Source organism: Mixophyes fleayi, chromosome 4 (genome assembly GCF_038048845.1).
Source record: "Mixophyes fleayi isolate aMixFle1 chromosome 4, aMixFle1.hap1, whole genome shotgun sequence".
NCBI lineage: Eukaryota > Metazoa > Chordata > Amphibia > Anura > Limnodynastidae > Mixophyes > Mixophyes fleayi.
Window position 1 is genome coordinate 332451587 of NC_134405.1, and position 19213 is coordinate 332470799.

At 41.2% G+C, this 19213-nt stretch overlaps 1 protein-coding gene across 9 annotated transcripts in view; it reads left to right on the plus strand.

Moving 5' to 3' along the window:
• The window catches only part of CNOT4 (CCR4-NOT transcription complex subunit 4), a 58709-nt gene extending 40845 nt beyond the window's left edge, over nt 1-17864 (plus strand). For 6 of the 9 annotated variants that reach the window (XM_075210413.1, XM_075210412.1, XM_075210417.1 and 3 more), the window contains 4 exons: nt 913-1162; nt 2763-3254; nt 12388-12597; nt 16018-17864. In XM_075210413.1, coding sequence (XP_075066514.1) covers nt 913-1162; nt 2763-3254; nt 12388-12597; nt 16018-16322 — 1257 coding nt within the window. In that variant the 3' untranslated portion in view covers nt 16323-17864. The remainder of the gene's footprint in view (nt 1-912; nt 1163-2762; nt 3255-12387; nt 12598-16017) is intronic. The other 3 variants (XM_075210416.1, XM_075210419.1, XM_075210420.1) reach the window with 1 other exon arrangement.
• The last annotated feature ends 1349 nt before the right edge of the window (nt 17865-19213 follow it).

Consider the following 19213-nt stretch of genomic DNA (forward strand, 5'->3'; position numbering starts at 1 on the left):
ATTCCCGCTACACCAATAACTCCTAGAATATCCCCTCCCCGCTACGTGGATATATCCTGGATATAGGCAAGTCGTAGGATAATTCATTCCCGCTACACCAATAACTCCTAGGATATCCCCTCCCAGCTACGTGGATATATCCTGGATATAGGCAAGTCGTAGGATAATTCATTCCCGCTACACCAATAACTCCTAGGATATCCCCTCCCAGCTACATGGATATATCCTGGATATAGGCAAGTCGTAGGATAATTCATTCCCGCTACACCAATAACTCCTAGGATATCCCCTCCCAGCTACATGGATATATCCTGGATATAGGCAAGTCGTAGGATAATTCATTCCCGCTACACCAATAACTCCTAGGATATCCCCTCCCAGCTACATGGATGTATCCTGGATATAGGAAAGTCGTAGGCTAACACATCTCTGCTGCATCAATATGCTTGACTAAATCAGACACGTCATATGGTTTTACCCATTTTCCCAGGACATGCGTATGAACGAGCCCTAATAGGATTTCTTTAAGTTCAGTGTAATGTATAAATAAGACTACACGCTTTTCCCTTTCTGATACTTACTGTTTGACAAAAGGTGGAAATAGTAAAGTTCAACAGAAATTTGGTGTAATAAGTCATTTGTTTTCATGTAATATTCCTAGAAAGCAGTTTTCAGAGTTGGCTTGTTTTATATCCGTGTTAGAAATGTAACCGCAGGCTATAAGATAGAAATGTAAAGACCTAATCCACCATGTCACATGAAATACAAATATGTATACCCTGAAATCAAAGAGAAGCAGTGACAGGACCTCTTTATCTGCTGATTTATCTTTATATTGTTGTTTAGAAGTCTTGCAATGAACCTATGATGTAGCTAGATATGACTCTCACTTGCCGTGTTCTTTCTCCCCAGATATTAACAAGTGACACCCCGTCACCTCCGCCAGGTTTATCCAAACCCAACCCTGTCGTCCCCATCAGTTCAGCCAATCACAGCGCACGGTCTCCCTTTGAGGACGCCATGACAGAATCACAATCTCTGTTCTCGGACAACTTCCGGCACCCTAATCCCATCCCCAGTGGTCTCCCACCATTTCCCAGTTCCCCACAGACATCAAGTGAATGGCCCACGGCCCCAGAGCCACAAAGCCTCTTCACATCAGGTGCTTAAACCCATTTCTGTAATACTAAAATCCCTGCAATGTCGCTTTAATGTGTTACCTGCAGAGCATAGGCAGTCATTGTGTCCGCTGAACCAGTATGCAGAAAAATTGCAGCCTGTAATATTACTAGTATGCTCTAGTATCACTGAGGCATTAAACTGTGCAAATAGAACTTGTGTGCTGTAACCCAGTGCAACCGGTCGGATACTGCAAAAGACTGGTGTATCCGGCTGTTGTGGTTTACAGTGCTTCCGCTGCTCTTTGCACCGTGGGATTAGATACGACCCACAATGCTGTGTGACTCGGGGATGTCACGTGGATTTTAGCTTGGCTTTCAGCGGTCTGCTGCCTGTATGTGGTAGCGGAAGGTACATCTTGGAGCACTACGGGTTAGAACGCCAGTTTTCTGCTGTTATAATGTGCGATGATGAAGCTCTGTGCTGCCCTTCATGTGACATTTCCAGCTCTGTCTGGGTGTAAGGACAAGTAAAATAAATCTGATCTGATCAGTGGGACGGAGGAGCGTTGGGTAGTTCACTTTGTCTTTATGACCAGTCTCCTGCTTGTTAAGAGTCTGTCGGTTTATATTAATGCAGAGAGGTGATTTATATACCAAGCTTACGCCTCTTCCAGCCACTGGGTGGTGGATCCTGGTATGGACACAGAGAGGTGACACTAATGCTTCTACAGGCTGTAATGTGCAGTCTCCCGTATAGACAGGTTATAGCTGAGCTCTATCACTCAATGGCAGCTACTGCTCTGTGATTGTAACGTGCTCTCTATCCTCCACCAGCTTAACAGACCAATATCTTTATTATGTTGTGTATTATTCTGTGTGCTGCTTATTATATGTTTGTATTACACATCTCTTATATTCTGCAGTTATGTGTATCTGGTGGGTTCTAAAAGCTCATGGTTATGAAAGCACATAGGCAAATGAATACTTTCTCCTTTCATCCTATTAATGGCAAATGGGTACCCTTATTACTGCGTTTATTTCTTTTCTGCCCATTTGACTTTAACATGAATGAAATCCACCATCATGGTTGATCCGCCAAAGTAAAAAAAAAGATCTCTCCATAGAACAGTGTCTCAGGGGTTTTAATAGCAATGGAATAGAATGTCCTGATTTATTAGTAGTGTTTGAAGAATTTTGATTCTTAACATGTTTTTATGGGCAGCACGGTGGCTCAGTGGTTAGCACTTCTGCCTCACAGCACCGGGGTCATGAGTTCAATTCCCGACCACGGCCTTATCTGTGAGGAGTTTGTATGTTCTCCCTGTGTTTGCGTGGGTTTCCTCCAGGTGCTCTGGTTTCCTCCCACAATCCAAAAACATACTGGTAGGTTATTTGGCTGCTATCAAAATTGACCCGTGTGTGTGTGAATTTAGACTGTAAGCTCCAATGGGGCAGGGACTGATGTGAGCGAGTTCTCTGTACAGCGCTGCGGAATTAGTGGCGCTATATAAATAAATGGTGATGATGATGTTGTTTTCAATAAGTAATGCAATGCTTTGGGTCCTTTTTTTAAAGAACCTCTGGCATTTCTTAATTTGTATTGGTTTAAACATACATTTACAATGTCCTCTCTCTTTGCAGAAACTATCCCGGTGTCCTCATCTACGGACTGGCAAGCTGCGTTTGGGTTTGGTTCTTCTAAACAGCAAGAGGATGATTTAGGTTTTGATCCCTTTGATATCACCCGCAAAGCCTTAGCAGACTTGATCGAGAAAGAACTGTCTGTCCAAGACCAGCCTGCGCTCTCCCCCACGTCTTTACAAATCCCTTCTCATCACACTACTGCCAAAGGGCCAGGCTCTGGCTACCTCCACCCCACCACCGTCACCAACGCCAACTCTATCTCTAGCACCTATCCCGTCTTGCCACAGCGGTTCCCATCCTTTCAGCACAGAGCAGTTTATAACTCGTACAGTTTCCCGGGCCAGGCAGCACGGTATCCGTGGATGGCCTTTCCACGTAACAACATCATGCACTTGAACCACACGGCAAACCCGACCTCAAACAGTAATTTCATGGACTTGAGCCACCCTCCTCAACACAACACAGGCCTGGGAGGGATTCCCATTTCAGGTAGGTTACTCCCCCATACCTTACACCTTCCTTTACAGAGGGGCTTGTGATGCAGAGTTGTGGGTCATTCAAAGTTTACTGGGCAAGAAACTTACCCCAGGAGAGTTCTTATTCCTGCTGAAATACGTTTGGTGTCCATCAATGGTCATGGTCTACAATATATCAGATGAGTGATATGTATGTGCAATAAGACCTGGGATAGCTGATTATTGTTGTCCGTTCTATTAGGCTCATGTTGACCCGTTTTAGGGCTGAAAGGATGTTGTGGGCGCTTCTGTTATGACCAGTCCGGCTTCTACTCCGCTGCTTTCAGTACAGACTAACATGGGTGCTGAACGGGTATAACACAAACTGGTTCTCCTGTGTATACACGAATCGCTTCAAGGGAAACTAATTTCCTAATGAAAGTAATTACACTGGGGGCTAAAACTTATTTGAACAACTTCTGATAATTGCAATAGGTCTTCCGCTATAACTTATCTATTGAAAATATTTTTGCTGCAGTTTGAGGGTTTAAAATTTCCTGCTAGTAAAAATTTCAGACTGCACACAGTCAGGTAAGTGTGTAGGGCTCCCTTAGGATCCGTTTATTCCAGAGTGACTGGGGTGCAAACACCACCTGAAACGTTGTCTTTGGATCCTAGCAGCTCTGGCATAAACTGGTCCTTAGGGATATTTACTTACCGAGTGAGCGATTTTTGATGTTTCTGCTGGCATCTAATTTGGATCCATAGAGGTAGGTGCGCTTCGACCTGAACCAGCGTAAGTTGATGGTGAGTGTGTGAAATACAAGTGCACTCTTTTTCCTGCAACTATTTCCATGGTCACATTGTAAAGGAACGTCAAGCGGTGGGCCGCGCCGTGTCTTGGTTTCAGATGTTGGGAATGATGTCAGTTATTCACAAACATCACCGCTGTCAAATGGCAGCAGCAGTGTTTGATATTTCAGCAGGTGTGTTTCGGCAAAGTTTGTCTCTTGGTTTTTTTGGGGCTTATTCCAGTTAATTATGGTACTCTCTGTTCTTATTAAAATGAAGCAAAATCATAATTTTTTTTGTGGAGTTGACCTTTTAAAGAATACTGCTGTTCAGTCATCTTAGGTTAAAATACAGCCTTCGGGTGAGGGTGAGTCACATCGCAGCAGGAACCTTTACTTTTTGTTGTTTTGATTCTAAAGGGTATGATGTCACAAATGTTCCAGCGCAGTGTGAGAGAAGTAACAGCTTAATCACAGGTTAGAAAGACGGGATAGAGCATAGACTGGAAGAAGAGGTCTCACCTGGGTAGATTTTGTGTGAATTGTGGTGGGTACTCAAGATTGGCTAGATATGGAGTTGGGCCCTACAGGTAAACTTGCTGGGCATAAGCAGTAACCGTAGATTAATTAACCTTTTTTCAGTTGATGGCTCTTAGCGTTCAATTTGGGGCCCCACCTGCATCCTAGCAGTAGTATTGAGGTTTTTGTAGGAAAATGGATACACATCTGTCCAATTAGCTCATCTGGGTCCAGAAACCAACAACTGGAGAGGTTTGAGATGTTCTCCTGAGAGAGACCAAACATGAGACAATGTTGGAGGTGACAGATGGTGCACTCTTGGTGGAACGAGGCATACTGTGACTTTCCATAAGAGAGATCTGACCGCTCCCCTTGGACATCGTAGTACAACACCGATGGAGATGGGGAGTAGACCGCGTGTTGCCCAAGTCCATTTACCGTAAAGAGAAGTTTTAGCATAAGACGGTGGGTAGCCAAAAACGCAATAAATGATGGAGATCACACTTCTGCCACAGATGATATCCAGAAACAGCTTCAGTGTGTTCCCACGTGGGGCGTGCTAGGTTTTCTGAATGAGATGATAATGCAGCATCCTCCATCTGTGCTGAAGAGGACTCGTAGAAATTCATAGATGTAGGAACCTGCTTAACCTGACAAGTCTGCGTTCAACCCATTTACATCCAAAGTAAGGCTTGGTAGACATAGTGACCACATGGATTTAAATCAGAACTTCTGTTCCAAGCCAATAGCCCTCTATAGTATTTAGTGTAGATAGAGAGAACTTGGATGTACTGTAGGACCTTTCCATCAGGCCAGACCAGCTGGTCACTTATGTATGAACAGGATACTATTCACTAAGATGCTTGTGATTCCAAATAACATAATTTATTGTGTGGAATGGAAGGGTTCTAATAAAATATAGTCACCTTGGCAAAGTAACTATTTTACAGTTAATCTTCCACTCCCAGTATAAGTGCAAGTGTCCTTTTAAATGATTTTCTCAGTGAAACCTGATGATTCTGTTCCAGGGTATTAGTTGTATTAACCCCCAGACAAGGGAGATGACACTCTCTGTAACAAGCCAATCTTTAATTTTGCGTTGATATTTTGCAGAGATTTTAACAGGTTGCGAAGTGTGAGAATGAGTTCATGTGCAAAGAGTTTATTCTCCCTCCTGCTTGCAATGCTAGGTCAGGTGGGTCCAGGGTCAAAACGAAGAACCTCAGGTAGTGGATATGCCTGCCATGTGCCTTGACAAATATATAAATCTGGTTTGAATAAGAGCTGTAGGGTAAGGTATAGGATTATTGTAGTATCTTGATTACATCCACAAAAGGTTCATCCTGTGCGTTTTGTTAAACATTGAGTAAATATAAAGCCAAGAGAGGACATCAAAGGCCTAATGTAGGTCTAAGACCATCAATACTTAATAGAGATTTAGGTCTGTTATTTTTTAAGGGGGGGACCAAAGGTCTCTGGTTTTGTAGTGATAATTATCTGCATGGTTCAGTTTAGAAGGTATTTGTTTTTGATGTTGAATGTGATTGGATTGTGAAGGAACGTGGGGAGTTGGTATGTCATGGCTCTCTAGTTTTTATGTTTTTAGTTTTGTTTTTATGAGCCCATCAGGTTTCAGGTCTTAACTAATTTTACGTTTGCTTATTGTTTTCAGCTCCTTCTCTACTTTCCACCCCTTTATTCAGAAGTTCTGTTTCCCTTGGCTAGCTGTTGAAATATGTAGGGAATTTAAGAATGTCTCTGATTCTCTCCAAGATGCCCTTAAGAGTTCCACATTTCTCATAACCGTACTGGAATGCTGCTAATCTGTGAACTTCATGCCGATCACAGCCTTCAGGTGATCTGATCTCTAGGACATTGTTGGCCATGGTTGTCTGTCGTAACTGGGACACTAACATGTTGTCTGGTTTATTGGCAAATTTATACAGAGTCCACCTAAAGAGCCTTCTTCTTTGTATAGGCCAATATGGCTCTAATCTGGTAGGAAATTTGAGGGATCTACTCTGTTGTTCCTCTCAATTTGCAAGAGCCCCTCTTCTAAATTAATTTGGGTTTCTGATCTCTGCTTCTACCTAATGGAGGAGAATGTTATCAGGAACCAACCTATAAAGTTGTTGTTTTTTTTTTTTTTTATGGACCATCCAGCCTAGAGTGGTATTTTGGGTAAAGTGTAGGTATAGATCTGATTTTTCTTATGGACCCAGAGTCTCCTTGCGATCAAGACTAATTTAGAATCCAGCTTTACCTTTTAAAAGAGTTGACTGGAGATAGAAAAGCTGTGATGACTATATTGTGTTTCAACCAAGAGTGGTTAGCAGTTCTGCCTCACAGCACTGAGGTCACTAGTTTGATTCCCGACCATGGCTTTAGCTGTGAGGAGTTTGTATGTTCTCCTCGTTTTTGCGCGGGTTTCCTCCGGGTGCTCCGGTTTCCTCCCACACTCCAAAAACATACTGGTAGGTTGATTGGCTGCTATCAAATTGCACTTAGTCTGTGTGTGTGTGTATGTTAGGGAATTTAGACTGTAAGCTCCAATGGGGCAGGAACTGATGTGAATGAGTGCTCTGTGCGGCGCTGCGGAATTAGTGGCGCTATATGAATAGATGATGATGATACATGTCTGGCGTAGGCAAGAGATGTGATCGAAGCAATGTTAATAAGGGTCTGATCAGTGTGAGAGTAGTGGAGATGTGAGTAAAACATGTTTCCTCAACTGTTCCCATTGTATTCCCTGGCCCAGATCTTATATCTGTGTAGAGATAGCCGACTGTTATAACATGTAACCGTAAAGGACATTGTTGGTACTTTGCTATCACCTATATGCAGGTCTGGTGATGGCCGTTCTGACGTACAGGCGGTGAAGGTGTTTGCAGAGGAAACAAATCAACACCTCCTTAGTCGTGAACACGGACAGCAGCGCACTATGATTGTGGTCGGGCTGCAGCATAGTCCTGTGTTTGAGTCATACAACCATGATCTCTAGGAGCTCTTGTAATCTTGGAGGTTTGGTCCAAAGTGAATAATCCCCTAAAGCACGTTTGTTTTTTTAAATGGCCTTTGTAAATGAGAAACGTATAACCGTTCATATTGGTGCGTTCTGCTGAACCAGTTGACTATGGCCTCAGACTATAAGGGCAGTTGTGTTAGATCATGCTTGGACACCAGCACATAGTTTTTACAGTGGCGAGTTTATCAGCACCTGTGACCAATCAAATGTATAAAAGAAAAGTGCTGAAGATGTTGTCTTCCTGTGCATTTTAGTTGGAGTCAATGGGAAGTACAGATTAGTAATGGTCTAGAGAAGGGTGGTGCGGACTCTTAGCTGCGGGTCCCATGTGTCAGTGTGCTGTTGTCCAGAGCTCCCTGCACTGAGGCCGTATCTCTAGGTATATATTGAATATCTGACCATTAGGATGCCGAGAGGCAAATTTTGGCTCCAGTTTGATACTGAGTTGCGCACCTCTTGTGTAAACACTTGATGGGCAGTGTGTGACTGGGGTACTGAAACAGGACATATTACTTACAGAAAAGTGTTTGAGACCTGCTCTAATGCATCTCTATCAATCCACTCTCTATGGCCAGAAGAAATCGCTGTGGTGCCCGGAGGACCATGGCTGGACCGTCATTTGTGCAGCGGAATCCAGTCTCTTGGAGATGTATAGATGAGTACACTGCCGTGTCAGTTTACAAGGGGCACCCGGCTATCGTTCCTGTTTTCTCTGTTGGTTTACACCGCAGGCATTGTATACCTCAGGGTTAGAGTAAGCAGTGGAACAGTCTCTGATTTGCAGTCACTGTCACTCACATACTGTAAAACTGTTTTATGCTGCTCTAATCATATTTGTTGTACTCTTTGCATTAAGTTGTTTGCTTTTATTTTACATCTTTTTTTTTTTTTTTTCTTTTTTTTGTTTAATATATTCAGTTCACTTTGGTTTATTTTGAAACCAGATTGTGTAGGCAGCTTATTAAATGTGGAGATGTCTCATTGCAAAGGGCGCAGGCGACATCCATGAAAACTATCTAAATGCAAAAGATGCGGTAACTGCTAACAATCTAGTGCAGCAAACTGAAAGCAAATGTCTCGTTCAGGGCTCGACAGCATCCAGGCGCCGAAAATACACCCTGGCGGCCGGAGAAACAAAGTCTATTTATCACTGGCCTGGTGTTTATAGTGGTCATATAAAAAGGTTGTAAATTAATCTGGCTTCTGGATTTCAAAAAAATCCTGCCAAGGAGTGTGTGGGTTCTTGCTGCCTGATTCGTAGAGAATAAAGAGCAGAATACTATTCTAATATTATTACATGTGATTTATATTATATTATATTGTCAGATACCTGGGACTGGACAGATAGTGTAAGTAGTCTGGAGGTGATTTGCAAATAATCTTTTCCACTGCCTTCTTCTAAAAGTCTATATAAAGTGGTTTATAACATTTTTAACTGTGAGCTAGAGATTTCTACAGACTTGTATCATGTGAGTTGGGACAGATGGCAGTCTGCCCTCTCGCATGCCCCTTCCTTGCCCGTTCACCACAGTACAACGTGCCACAATGCTTTATTGGAAAATGTTGCTGCCCTGTACTTTAGAAACTGATCAGTTTGTTGTACAACAGTAAAGCTGCCCACACAAGTTACAATCCGATCATTCAGTCTGATCTTTAACTGTTGTGTAAAAAAAAATAAAAAAAATAACAAGTAACAATAGATCAAATACAATCAAATGTATATAGTAAAAGAAGCTGATATTGTAGTCAGGTTATGCCATCCAGAACAATGGTTATACACCTGTCCTATGATCTTTCTGCTGTCTTATTACAGCAATGTTGTGTGTGTGTGTGTAAAATAATTGCTCACTTCTTCTTTTCTTTGACTTATGAGCTAGTTTTAAACAAAAATCAGATTAAAAATGATTTATCTGTAACCCGGGTTGTGAAATTCTGCCCTGATAACGATTGCACAGATATTATTCATTTGTTACCTAGAAACATTTAGTGTGGGCAGTTTAAGGCAGGGGACACACATCATTTGCAAATCCTCATCTTAATTGGAGACTAAGATTGTAAAAAGTGCACAGTCATGTTCCTTTAGTTGTTTGACAGCCAAAATTAAGGGAGACCGGCTGCTACATACAAGTGAACCTGTTTAACCTACATATTTGTGTTACGGTCTGTGATGATATAGGGCAGATTTAAAGTATAGATCTTTAACATTCATAAACCGTTCAACAACGCTCAGTACTTCAGAGTCATTGAGGAGCAAACAGGATATAACAATACTGATATAACGAGATTTGAGAGGTTGAATATATCCTGCTGGTTACATTCACTTAACATAATTGGTCCACGAGAAGTGTGTGTGTGTACGTATATACTGTATGTGTGTTTCTATGTTGTGTACGTTCCTCCTGGAGCTGTTAGTGATCTATAATAGATCTCTGTATTAGTTCCCCGCTCCAGAATCTGTGTTCAGTGACCACTTTGTGTTAAGTGCAGAAGGTCTGTGGTCTGATAGGGAATCCTGTGACCTCACGGTCCCATATTGCATGGAAACATGGACGAGGCCTCTTATGTACAGCAGTGCTAATAGATCCATGAGAAATGCATCTAATAATAGCTGTATTAGTCACTATGAAGTCGGTTGCACGTTGCAGGCTTACAGCAGGCATGCGACTCCAGTGTTCAAAATGCGCTACTGCACATGCTCCTAAAACCGGGAGTTCAGCTTTCACGCAGTGTCTTACATTAGTCCCGCAGTGAATGGACCCATCTAGTAGCTGCTGTGTGCATAGTCCTTAGGACTGAGTTTAACTCTATTTAGAGTTTTGGGAGGATTTCCCTTTAACCGGTGACAGGACAGACTGGAGGTACCTGATAAGTATATTAATAGTAATATAAGAGAGCCTGTCCACCACAACAACAAGTGTATCCTGCAGGGACGTGCAGAGATGGTCACAGAGCGTTACAGTGCATGCTGCGAACAACCTGCATATATATATATATATATATATATATATATATATATATATATATATAATGTCAGTATAGTATCCTGTATATACAAGACTGCAGAGTGTCTTATTCATATAGGCATTTTCAAGTAGCTGCTGCTTATATAGTTAAATAAAATAACCTTCCCCTCGAAAAATGTCTTTGCACTTAAGCTAAATTGAGTTACTGGCTCCACTGGGCGGTAAGGAAATGTTACCATCAGCAAAGAAACAAGTGTAATACCTACCACAAGGTTGAAGACCCCTGGTTTAGACAAAGAAAAAAGTTCTTTCTGTAACTAATAATACATGTAACAATTGTTCATTAAGCCTCAAGGGAAAGGGTTAAAGGGACAACATCCACTTTTACTAGTTTGCTGTAAAATAGCTTACTGTGTGTGTGCTTTTAGGATGCACTAACTGAGGTGGGGAAGAGGACTCTGGGTGCACTGCATTGGGTATAAGCCATTCCTTTCGGTGTATAATGTTGGTGCGGATTCCCTGTTGCACCTGTGAAGCACGTGACATTGAGATGGGATCTGGGAATAAATGTGGAGTATGGATCTTAACTTTAAATCCGCAACTTTCTAGTTTAAATCAATTTTCTGTCCCGGATAAACAGTTACTCCAACAGGTGCCAATTAAATAAACCGTTTCCAATACACACACAGCAGTCTGAAAACTTGTGTTCTAAAGTCTTCCTTGGTCAGTGCCGCTTGGTATAAGATTTGTTTTAGTTGCAGAATAAAAGTGTAAAGGAGGAGTTGAAATGTAAATTGTTATCAAATCATTCTCACTGAACAAAACAAGGGGATACAATTACTCTGTAATGCAGCACACAAATTACACCTTTTTTTTGTTTTTTATATATATATAATCTATTTTTATTGACAAATTACACATTTTATAAAGTACATTGTTTTGTTTATAGTGTAAACCTGAAGGTGTCACTGACTATGGAGACATCCAGCTGCAATCTAAATGCTTTATCTTGTGGATAGGGATTGCAACAGTGACATCTGGAGGCTAAATTAGACACTGCATTTCATTGCACAAAGCCACACAGACCTCAATTCCTATAATGTTAAACAGGATAATTAGAATCGTACATGGACATCGCACCTTTAAATATACATGTTATAAACACATTTTTATGGCCGTGATTTGCAATTTTTAAAACTTTTTTTTTTTTCTCTCTTTTTCTTTATAATTATCATGGGATTGTAAGTGGGTGAAATCAGGATTATATCCTGGAGCATATAATGAAGCTGCTGGCATGCTGTGCAGTTCATTGACTTTAGTGGATTTCGAAAACATGATTGTGTCCATTGAGAGCCTGTATGATGCCTACAGCCATCCACAGTCTGGTCTATTTTCTTAGATCAGACTTTTTCCTTCAGCGGAATCTACCAGTGATGTCTCATCACCTTAAATTACATAATACTAATGTTGTGTTTATCCCTAACCCCCTTAAATTCTCGTCCCACATATAATCCACATCACTCTGGAAAACCAAGTTAATGTGCATTTTTCTTGCAGGCCTAATCCTTCCTAGCATTTTTTTTTTTTAACAACTTACCAGTAATTTCCCTGGTGATTTATTTTGCTTTTATATTAAGTTAAGGTAGCATAGCTACGTATACTGTAGCGGTGTGAATCTTTCCCTTTATTCTGAAATCTAGCTGCATTCACGCCAGTTATGAATTTTAAAAAGGATTACGTTTTAAAACTTTCCTCACCCTTAAACAGAAGATTCTAACGGCAACTTTTTTTATTTTTTTTCTTTCTTTTTTTATTTTTATTTTTTATTTTATATATTTTTTTTTATTTTTTTTTGGATAAACCTCCCAGACCACAGCAATTCAATAGAGGGTATAAATGTGAAGGAATGGCAGGACGGTCTAAGGGCACTTCTGCCCAACATAAACATCAACTTTGGTGGGCTGCCCAATGATTCCCTTTCCAACGCCACCCACGGTGCCCCAACGTCCAACACTGGCACATCTAACAGCCTGAACTGGGACTGCCCGACCAGCTGGATGGATCCCGCCATTATCACAGGTAACCGCTTCTCAATCAAACTGTGACGCACCCTTGCTGCCCAGACATTAGCCAGCGTCTGCAACTGTACCCTCCCCATAAACGGCCTTCGTGGTGGGTTGCAGCGGAAATAAAATAACCATCCGAAATTGGGTGTTTTCTGCACCAGAGATTTTCAGTGTCCCCCTATATTAATTTTACTATATAATTTTAATATCACCGGGTGGAATAATCAACCCTGAAAATTCTAATGATTGTCCTATTGAAAGAAAGTGGGGTATACAAAATCAAGGCAAAATCAATTTGAGAACGTTCAAATCATACTCCACATTTGTTCTACAGAGTGAGAGGGTTGTATGTTTTCCACAATGTATCAATGAGTCAACATGTTATGTTAGGACTTAATGTATTTTTAATTGTTTTTGTAGTGGCTTAAATCCCCTTATCTCTGCCTAGAAAAAAAAAATTGTATATCTATATTTTATTTTTATTTTCAATTTTAACTCATGTAGGTTTGTTTATTTTGGTGGGTTTTTAAAGGTAATTTCAGCTATTACATTTTTGGAGAACCTAGTATGTCGTCTGAATAATAATTGTGATGGCGAGTGCTATAGCTAAAGGTACTTGGAGCTGACTGCCAAATCTGAGCTGCACCCACAGAGCATCCAGTTACACTCCATCCAGGCAGATGGTAGAGAATGACCCCATACAGGGCATGAGTAGAGTTGGTCATTATACCACTATCCAGGGAGAGAGAAAGTTATGATTGACATTAAAGCGACCATTGGGCAATATCCGTGTTTCTTCTCCCAGTGTAACCTGGTTGTAAATGAAGTTTCTGCTCAGGAGTCCACATTTCCGAAGGGCCCGGTCACTGGGGATAAACCCAAACATTGATATTGCTGTAGTAATATGCAATCTGGAGAGCAGGGTCTATTATACTAATGGATTTTGCATGACAGCGGGTGTCGCTGTTGCATCCTCTCCTCTGTTAATGTGAGTAGACATGACCAGACTTTTATTCATACAAGCTTAGTGGACTCACAAACCATAAGGGATTAGATAAATGGATTTGGGAGAAGTTTCTGGTTCTGCCCAGTTACCAGTTGTCTGTTTTTTTTTTGGGGTTTTTTGTGGGAGATTTTTACCTTTTTAAAAGGAATATATACCTATATTGAAATCAAAATAGAAGTACCTCTTTCCGTGTTATGATGGACTTATAGTTTGTTGACCTTTAAATCCTTTAGAGATCTGGGCGTCTGGAGTCGTGCAGCGGGGTGTGAACTGAGAGTAGTGCCATCTTACTGGTGTTGGGGGGACTACCAAAGAGCAGCAGATGTCTAACGCTGGGCAACTCCTTTCAGTATATTCACAATTTCAAATAGCTAGTCCCGTGAGACAGGACATCAGAGATGTGTTGAGAAGTGTGGCCACTGTGACTTACAGAAAGTCCGCTCACACAACCATAGAGTGAGCCATCTGGATCACCGTTCAATGTGACCACTCGCGGATGACTAAACTAAGGTCCACCTGTTTTGTCTCTCTGGTCATGTGTGTGGACACCGTCAGACTTCATTGTAGCCGATCATGCGATAAAGATGACCAAGGGCTGATGGTGATCATCTTCCACCGAACTGTGCCAGTCCAATCTCATTGTCAAGCGATTGCCAGATATTTGATGCGACTTTCGGTGTATGGGGCCAACTTAAGATGCGGGCAGATAGTAATTTGATGTATGAATAATTGTCAGTAACGTTAGCACTGCCTCCGTTGTGCACAATATACCGACTAGAAGTAAATAACTTTATTGATGTCAGTGGATCTAGGAGATCTCTACCTTTTTAATGGGATCAGGAAATGATTTGTTTAATCATCTTCTGGATCCAAGGTTGAACTTTATTTCTTTCAGCCTCACTAGGTGTCTTCACAGGATCATTGGGCTCTTGATGTTGTGGTTTAGAACCTGTACATAAAGTACTACTTTGTACATGCTCAATTAAGAATTTGTCCATCTTCGAATAAGGGGCAGATTCAATTGTCCGATGTTCCGAAGAACAACGTAAACACATTTTTTTTTTTTTTACAGATATTACAGCAAAAAGTAATGCTGATTTTTCATAGTTCTGTTAAAAAAATAAAAAAATAAAATATGAATCTGTCCCTAATTAATTATCTTGTAATTGACCCTGTCTTGTTAAATTTGTTTTTTAGCTTTCTTCATCTACCTTTTGGTTCTGTGCTTCTCAGCCATGTCTGTGTATATGGTAGATGGTGATTTCCAGAGAGAAGCTTTGTGTTTTATACCAGGGCAGCAGGAATGAACAACTCCTTTTATTTCAGTGTTTATATCATCAGGCAGAGCGGTAGGAGTACGTGTGCAAGCTAAATACATTTATCTGAAGGTGGAAAACCCCTGTAAGCTTTGTCAAGGCATAAAAGACTAGATCAGGGATGGGCAACAGGCAGGCCGCCAGCGGCCCTCAGCGGACTAAAGGTTGCCCATCAGTGGACTAGATTGTAAGCCTGACTGGCCAGGGAAATGTCCTACAAATGGTATATAAAATAATGTCTGCTATAGAAACGCCAAGAAATAGGTGAATGGATGGTATATATAAACTGATACAAAGATACCAGATTGGGGTGTAGGTGACAGGTCAGCTTATAAGTGGGATTGGTCTTCTCTGTGTTGGGGGAAGACACACCCTATGTGGGAGGGGGGGGGGGAGGGGAGGGTGGTTGTAACCGTCATCCTGTGACACACAAGTCCTAAGACTGCACAAGTCATTGCTGTTTTGGGGCGAGCTTTATTCCCCACTAATTTGGAGCAGCAGTTGCAGCTGTTCTCACCTGTTATGTGGCTGTTGCAGGTACAGTTACAGCAGGTGCGGCTCCCAGTTAGTCCATTAGCAGGAAATGCATTTATACTTGGTCAGGGCGTCATGGATAAACCATTGGGAGGAGGTGATGATTCCTTTAAGTATGATTTTAAAATCTATTAGCTGAATAATAAATATTCATATATTAAGTTATACATCTTTACTTCCGGACGTTCTGAATTCAATTCGCACTGAATTGAATCTCCCCCCATGGATGTGGTTTTGCAGTGTGTATGGAGAATGCTGTACACAGGGGCAAGCTGGGCTGTAGGGTGTCTGCCCCCCCTGGGCCAGTCCCATAGTGGGCTACCTTTGGATGGGTGGCTGGGCCACCTTTTTTTTTTTTTTCTTTTTTTTTTTTTCCCCTCCCCCCCTTTTAAAATGTTCCCAATAAGCTGCTGAGCTGAGTCTTAAGACTAAAATTTGCCAGCCCTCCCCTGGCTGTACAACTATTGGGTATCACTGTGATCTGCTATGTTCCTGAACTCAATAAGTTACTGTGATTTGTAGAAACAGCCTTTATTTCTCTATTTACCCTGCAGCTGTTTTGTTTTTTTCTTTCCAGGCATCCCGTCATCCACAGGAAATGGTTTAGAACTTCTGCAAGACGACAATCCGCCACACTGGTTAAAATCGTTGCAAGCCCTGACAGAGATGGACGGCCCCAGCAGCTCCATACCTCCACACCACCCCCATAATAATCTTTTCAGCACACAGATACCCCTACACAGACCAAACTGGAGCCCGTACCCTCCCCCAACAAATCCCGCCAGTTACCACTCCCCCCCTCCAGGCTTTCAAACAGCCTTCAGACCCCCCACCAAAACACCTACAGATCTACTACAGAGCTCAGCGCTGGACCGTCATTAAAAATAAATTTAAATAAGGGACAGCTACAAATTTTTGGGGATTTCTTTCCCAATCCAATTTCAGTCAAAATCAAATCCTCAGTGTTTTCCCTCTCATGCGATCCTTCTCCTCCAACAGTTTCCAGGATTCTCAAGACTCTTGGTTCTGGGGGTGAATAACCCCCCCTCTCCCCACCCTTTAACACGTTTAAATTGATATCTGATGTTCTAAGATTCCGCCATTGTGGCAGTGCTGAAACTCTTTCGAAGAGGCGACTGGCATCTTTACCTCCAAAAAGCACCAACGAGTTTCCTGAACGATTTAAAGAGAAAACATAATATCAGTTGTATGAAATTTTTCAAGAAAATCGCGTTCCCCGAGATCATTGGTCTGCTGCATGATTTTTATTTTTTTTTCAGCTTAATGAAATGTGATTTAACAGCTCTTGAGATCTAGCTAGTACAAGTAGCAGGAATAATCTTTAAAAAACAAAAAAATCTTTAGGGAAGAGAAATAGAAGCCTAACATGATCAAGTAACTAAGGAAGATATTTTATTATTAAGGGAGAGCACCATAAAAAAATTTCAATGCCATTAACATTTTTTTTGGGTGGGTCTGGTTTGTAATTCTTTCAGTAGATTTGTGCTGGCAAACGTGTTGGTTTTTTTTTTTGTTTGTTTTTTTTCTTCAGGACCAAAGGGGCGGGATTGTCAAATATATTTTTGAACCCTCTGGTGTTGAAGGGGTTGAGTGTTAAATGGGAATTTGGAAGGTCTCTTTACTCGTCGGCAATTTTTTTTTTTTTACGTCTTTTAAATGTTTTCCACGTCTAATGGTGCTTTTCGGGTGTAGAGCAGCAGGCCATTCCCACCGGGAGCAATGCGATTTAGAAGACCCTGAAACCGTTCAGCATAAAAACGTTCCACTGCTATTAACAAACTGAGAATTCTCAATCTTTATCAGTACTTGATGATTTTTATTTTTTGTTGTTTGAAGATCTGTGAAGGTGTTGGTGTATTTGATTCCTGCTGTCAAGTCACACTTGGCCGCCTTTTTAAAAACAAAAATATGGGTCCTGTAAGTTTCAGTTATCATGGATATGCTACTTGCGGAGACTCGCGTTCCTTCCCAGAAATGGTCCGTCTTTGCACTAAAGTGAATTTGTTGCCTTCGTAAGTCAGTACATGCGTTTGGGAAATTGAAGGAGGCTGCCATATCTATATATATATATATATATTTTATTAATCCACTGTTCTCCAGCAAATTGTTTTTTTTTTTTATTTTTGTCTTGATCACGACCTGGAAGTCGAAGTCCAACAGGTTTGAAGGTCGCTTGCAGGAGTTTGTCTCATCACCTGATTTCTAAACCTAACCTTCTAGTTTCTGGATTTTTTCTGCAGTATTGAAAAGATTAGGAAGAGGAGAAGTCTATAAGAGGGGGAAAAAAAAAAATATGAATTAAACATGGTTATAACCTGACGCTAAAACTAAACCAAGAGAAATGTACCTCTGTCTTCAGAATTAAAACTAAAATCTTAAATAAAACAGAAAACTTGCTGATAATGTTTTTGTGGCCTCCCTTTGTTTACAGGAGAGGAGAATAGAGATGCGTAACTCTAAGTGTTAGCCTCTGTGCCCAGTGACCAAGGTAAGCGATACATAGCTGTCTGTGGAGAGGGACAATATGGTTTTATCAGTTTGCAAGGGTTTTACATATTCAAATGATGGATACTTTCAGCAAAGGGAATTGCTAACTGCAAGAGCTTCTTAACCTGTATGCAAGGCCGTTTGTAATCTTAATAAATGGCAGTGCCTTGAGTGGAGTGGTTTCTCTCCGATGCGGCAGAGAAATTAAATAGCTGTAGAAATTATTCTCGGTCATAGAAGATGCCCTGATCTTCGACATGCGGTAAGTCCGATATAACCTCTCATTTTACTCTTACACTAAATGCATCATTAATGTGCTTGTCTTTTAAGTGCTTATTTTAAACTTTCAGGACCTCAATGTTATTATTTGAATTCTTTATTTATATAGCACCTTTCTGTGAGTGGGACTCAAAGCACTTGATGGTGTGGTAGCGGGTGTGGCAGCCAACATGGGGGTGTTCAGCTGCTGCTTTCTGCCCCATAGGAGCTTACAGTCTAAATTCCCTAACACACACACACGTCATTTTGTCAGAAGCCAATTAATTTACCAATATGTTTTTGGACTGTGGGAGGACCTGGAGGAATCCCATTCAAACATGGGGAGAACATATAGCAATACTAACCATGGTGCTTACTTGCTGCCCGGTTTGCTAAATTTATATTTGAGACCATGAATGAGTGTCCTTTAAAAAAAATGGATTTCCTGATTCTAAAGTATTGTTTTGTTTTTTTTACACAGTATATGCTATTATACCTCTATTAATATAGTAAAATATGTAGAGGCATTGGGTATTCTCGCCATACATTCGTGCCACTGTCTTTATCATTAAATAAAAGGCCACGATTGCACCAATTTGATCCTTTGTAAGCCCTGCATTCAGCGAGACCACCCAAGAACTGCTCGGTCAGTAAGCTCACACAGAGGATTATTGGCCAATCAGTATTTTAGATACAATCATGAATCTGTTTACATTCTACTTGTGTAACCAATGCTCTGTGTGTGACAGTCTGAAGTACATTCCAGGTCAGTACAAGGAGACCTGTAATAGGTAACAGAAGATAGTGGTCTGTACGTGGTGACAGTAAGTTCCCGGGATAGGCTTTGTTGCAGCCTGGTTATCTGCTAATAACTGTTATGCCCAGTTCGATGTGTGTGCTAGAAATCTTACACCACAGAACCTGAAACAGCAGCTGCTCTAAATAAAACAGCTTCTAGTAGTCACAAGACCTGTAAATGTTGCAGGAGCTGCCAAGATTTCACATCT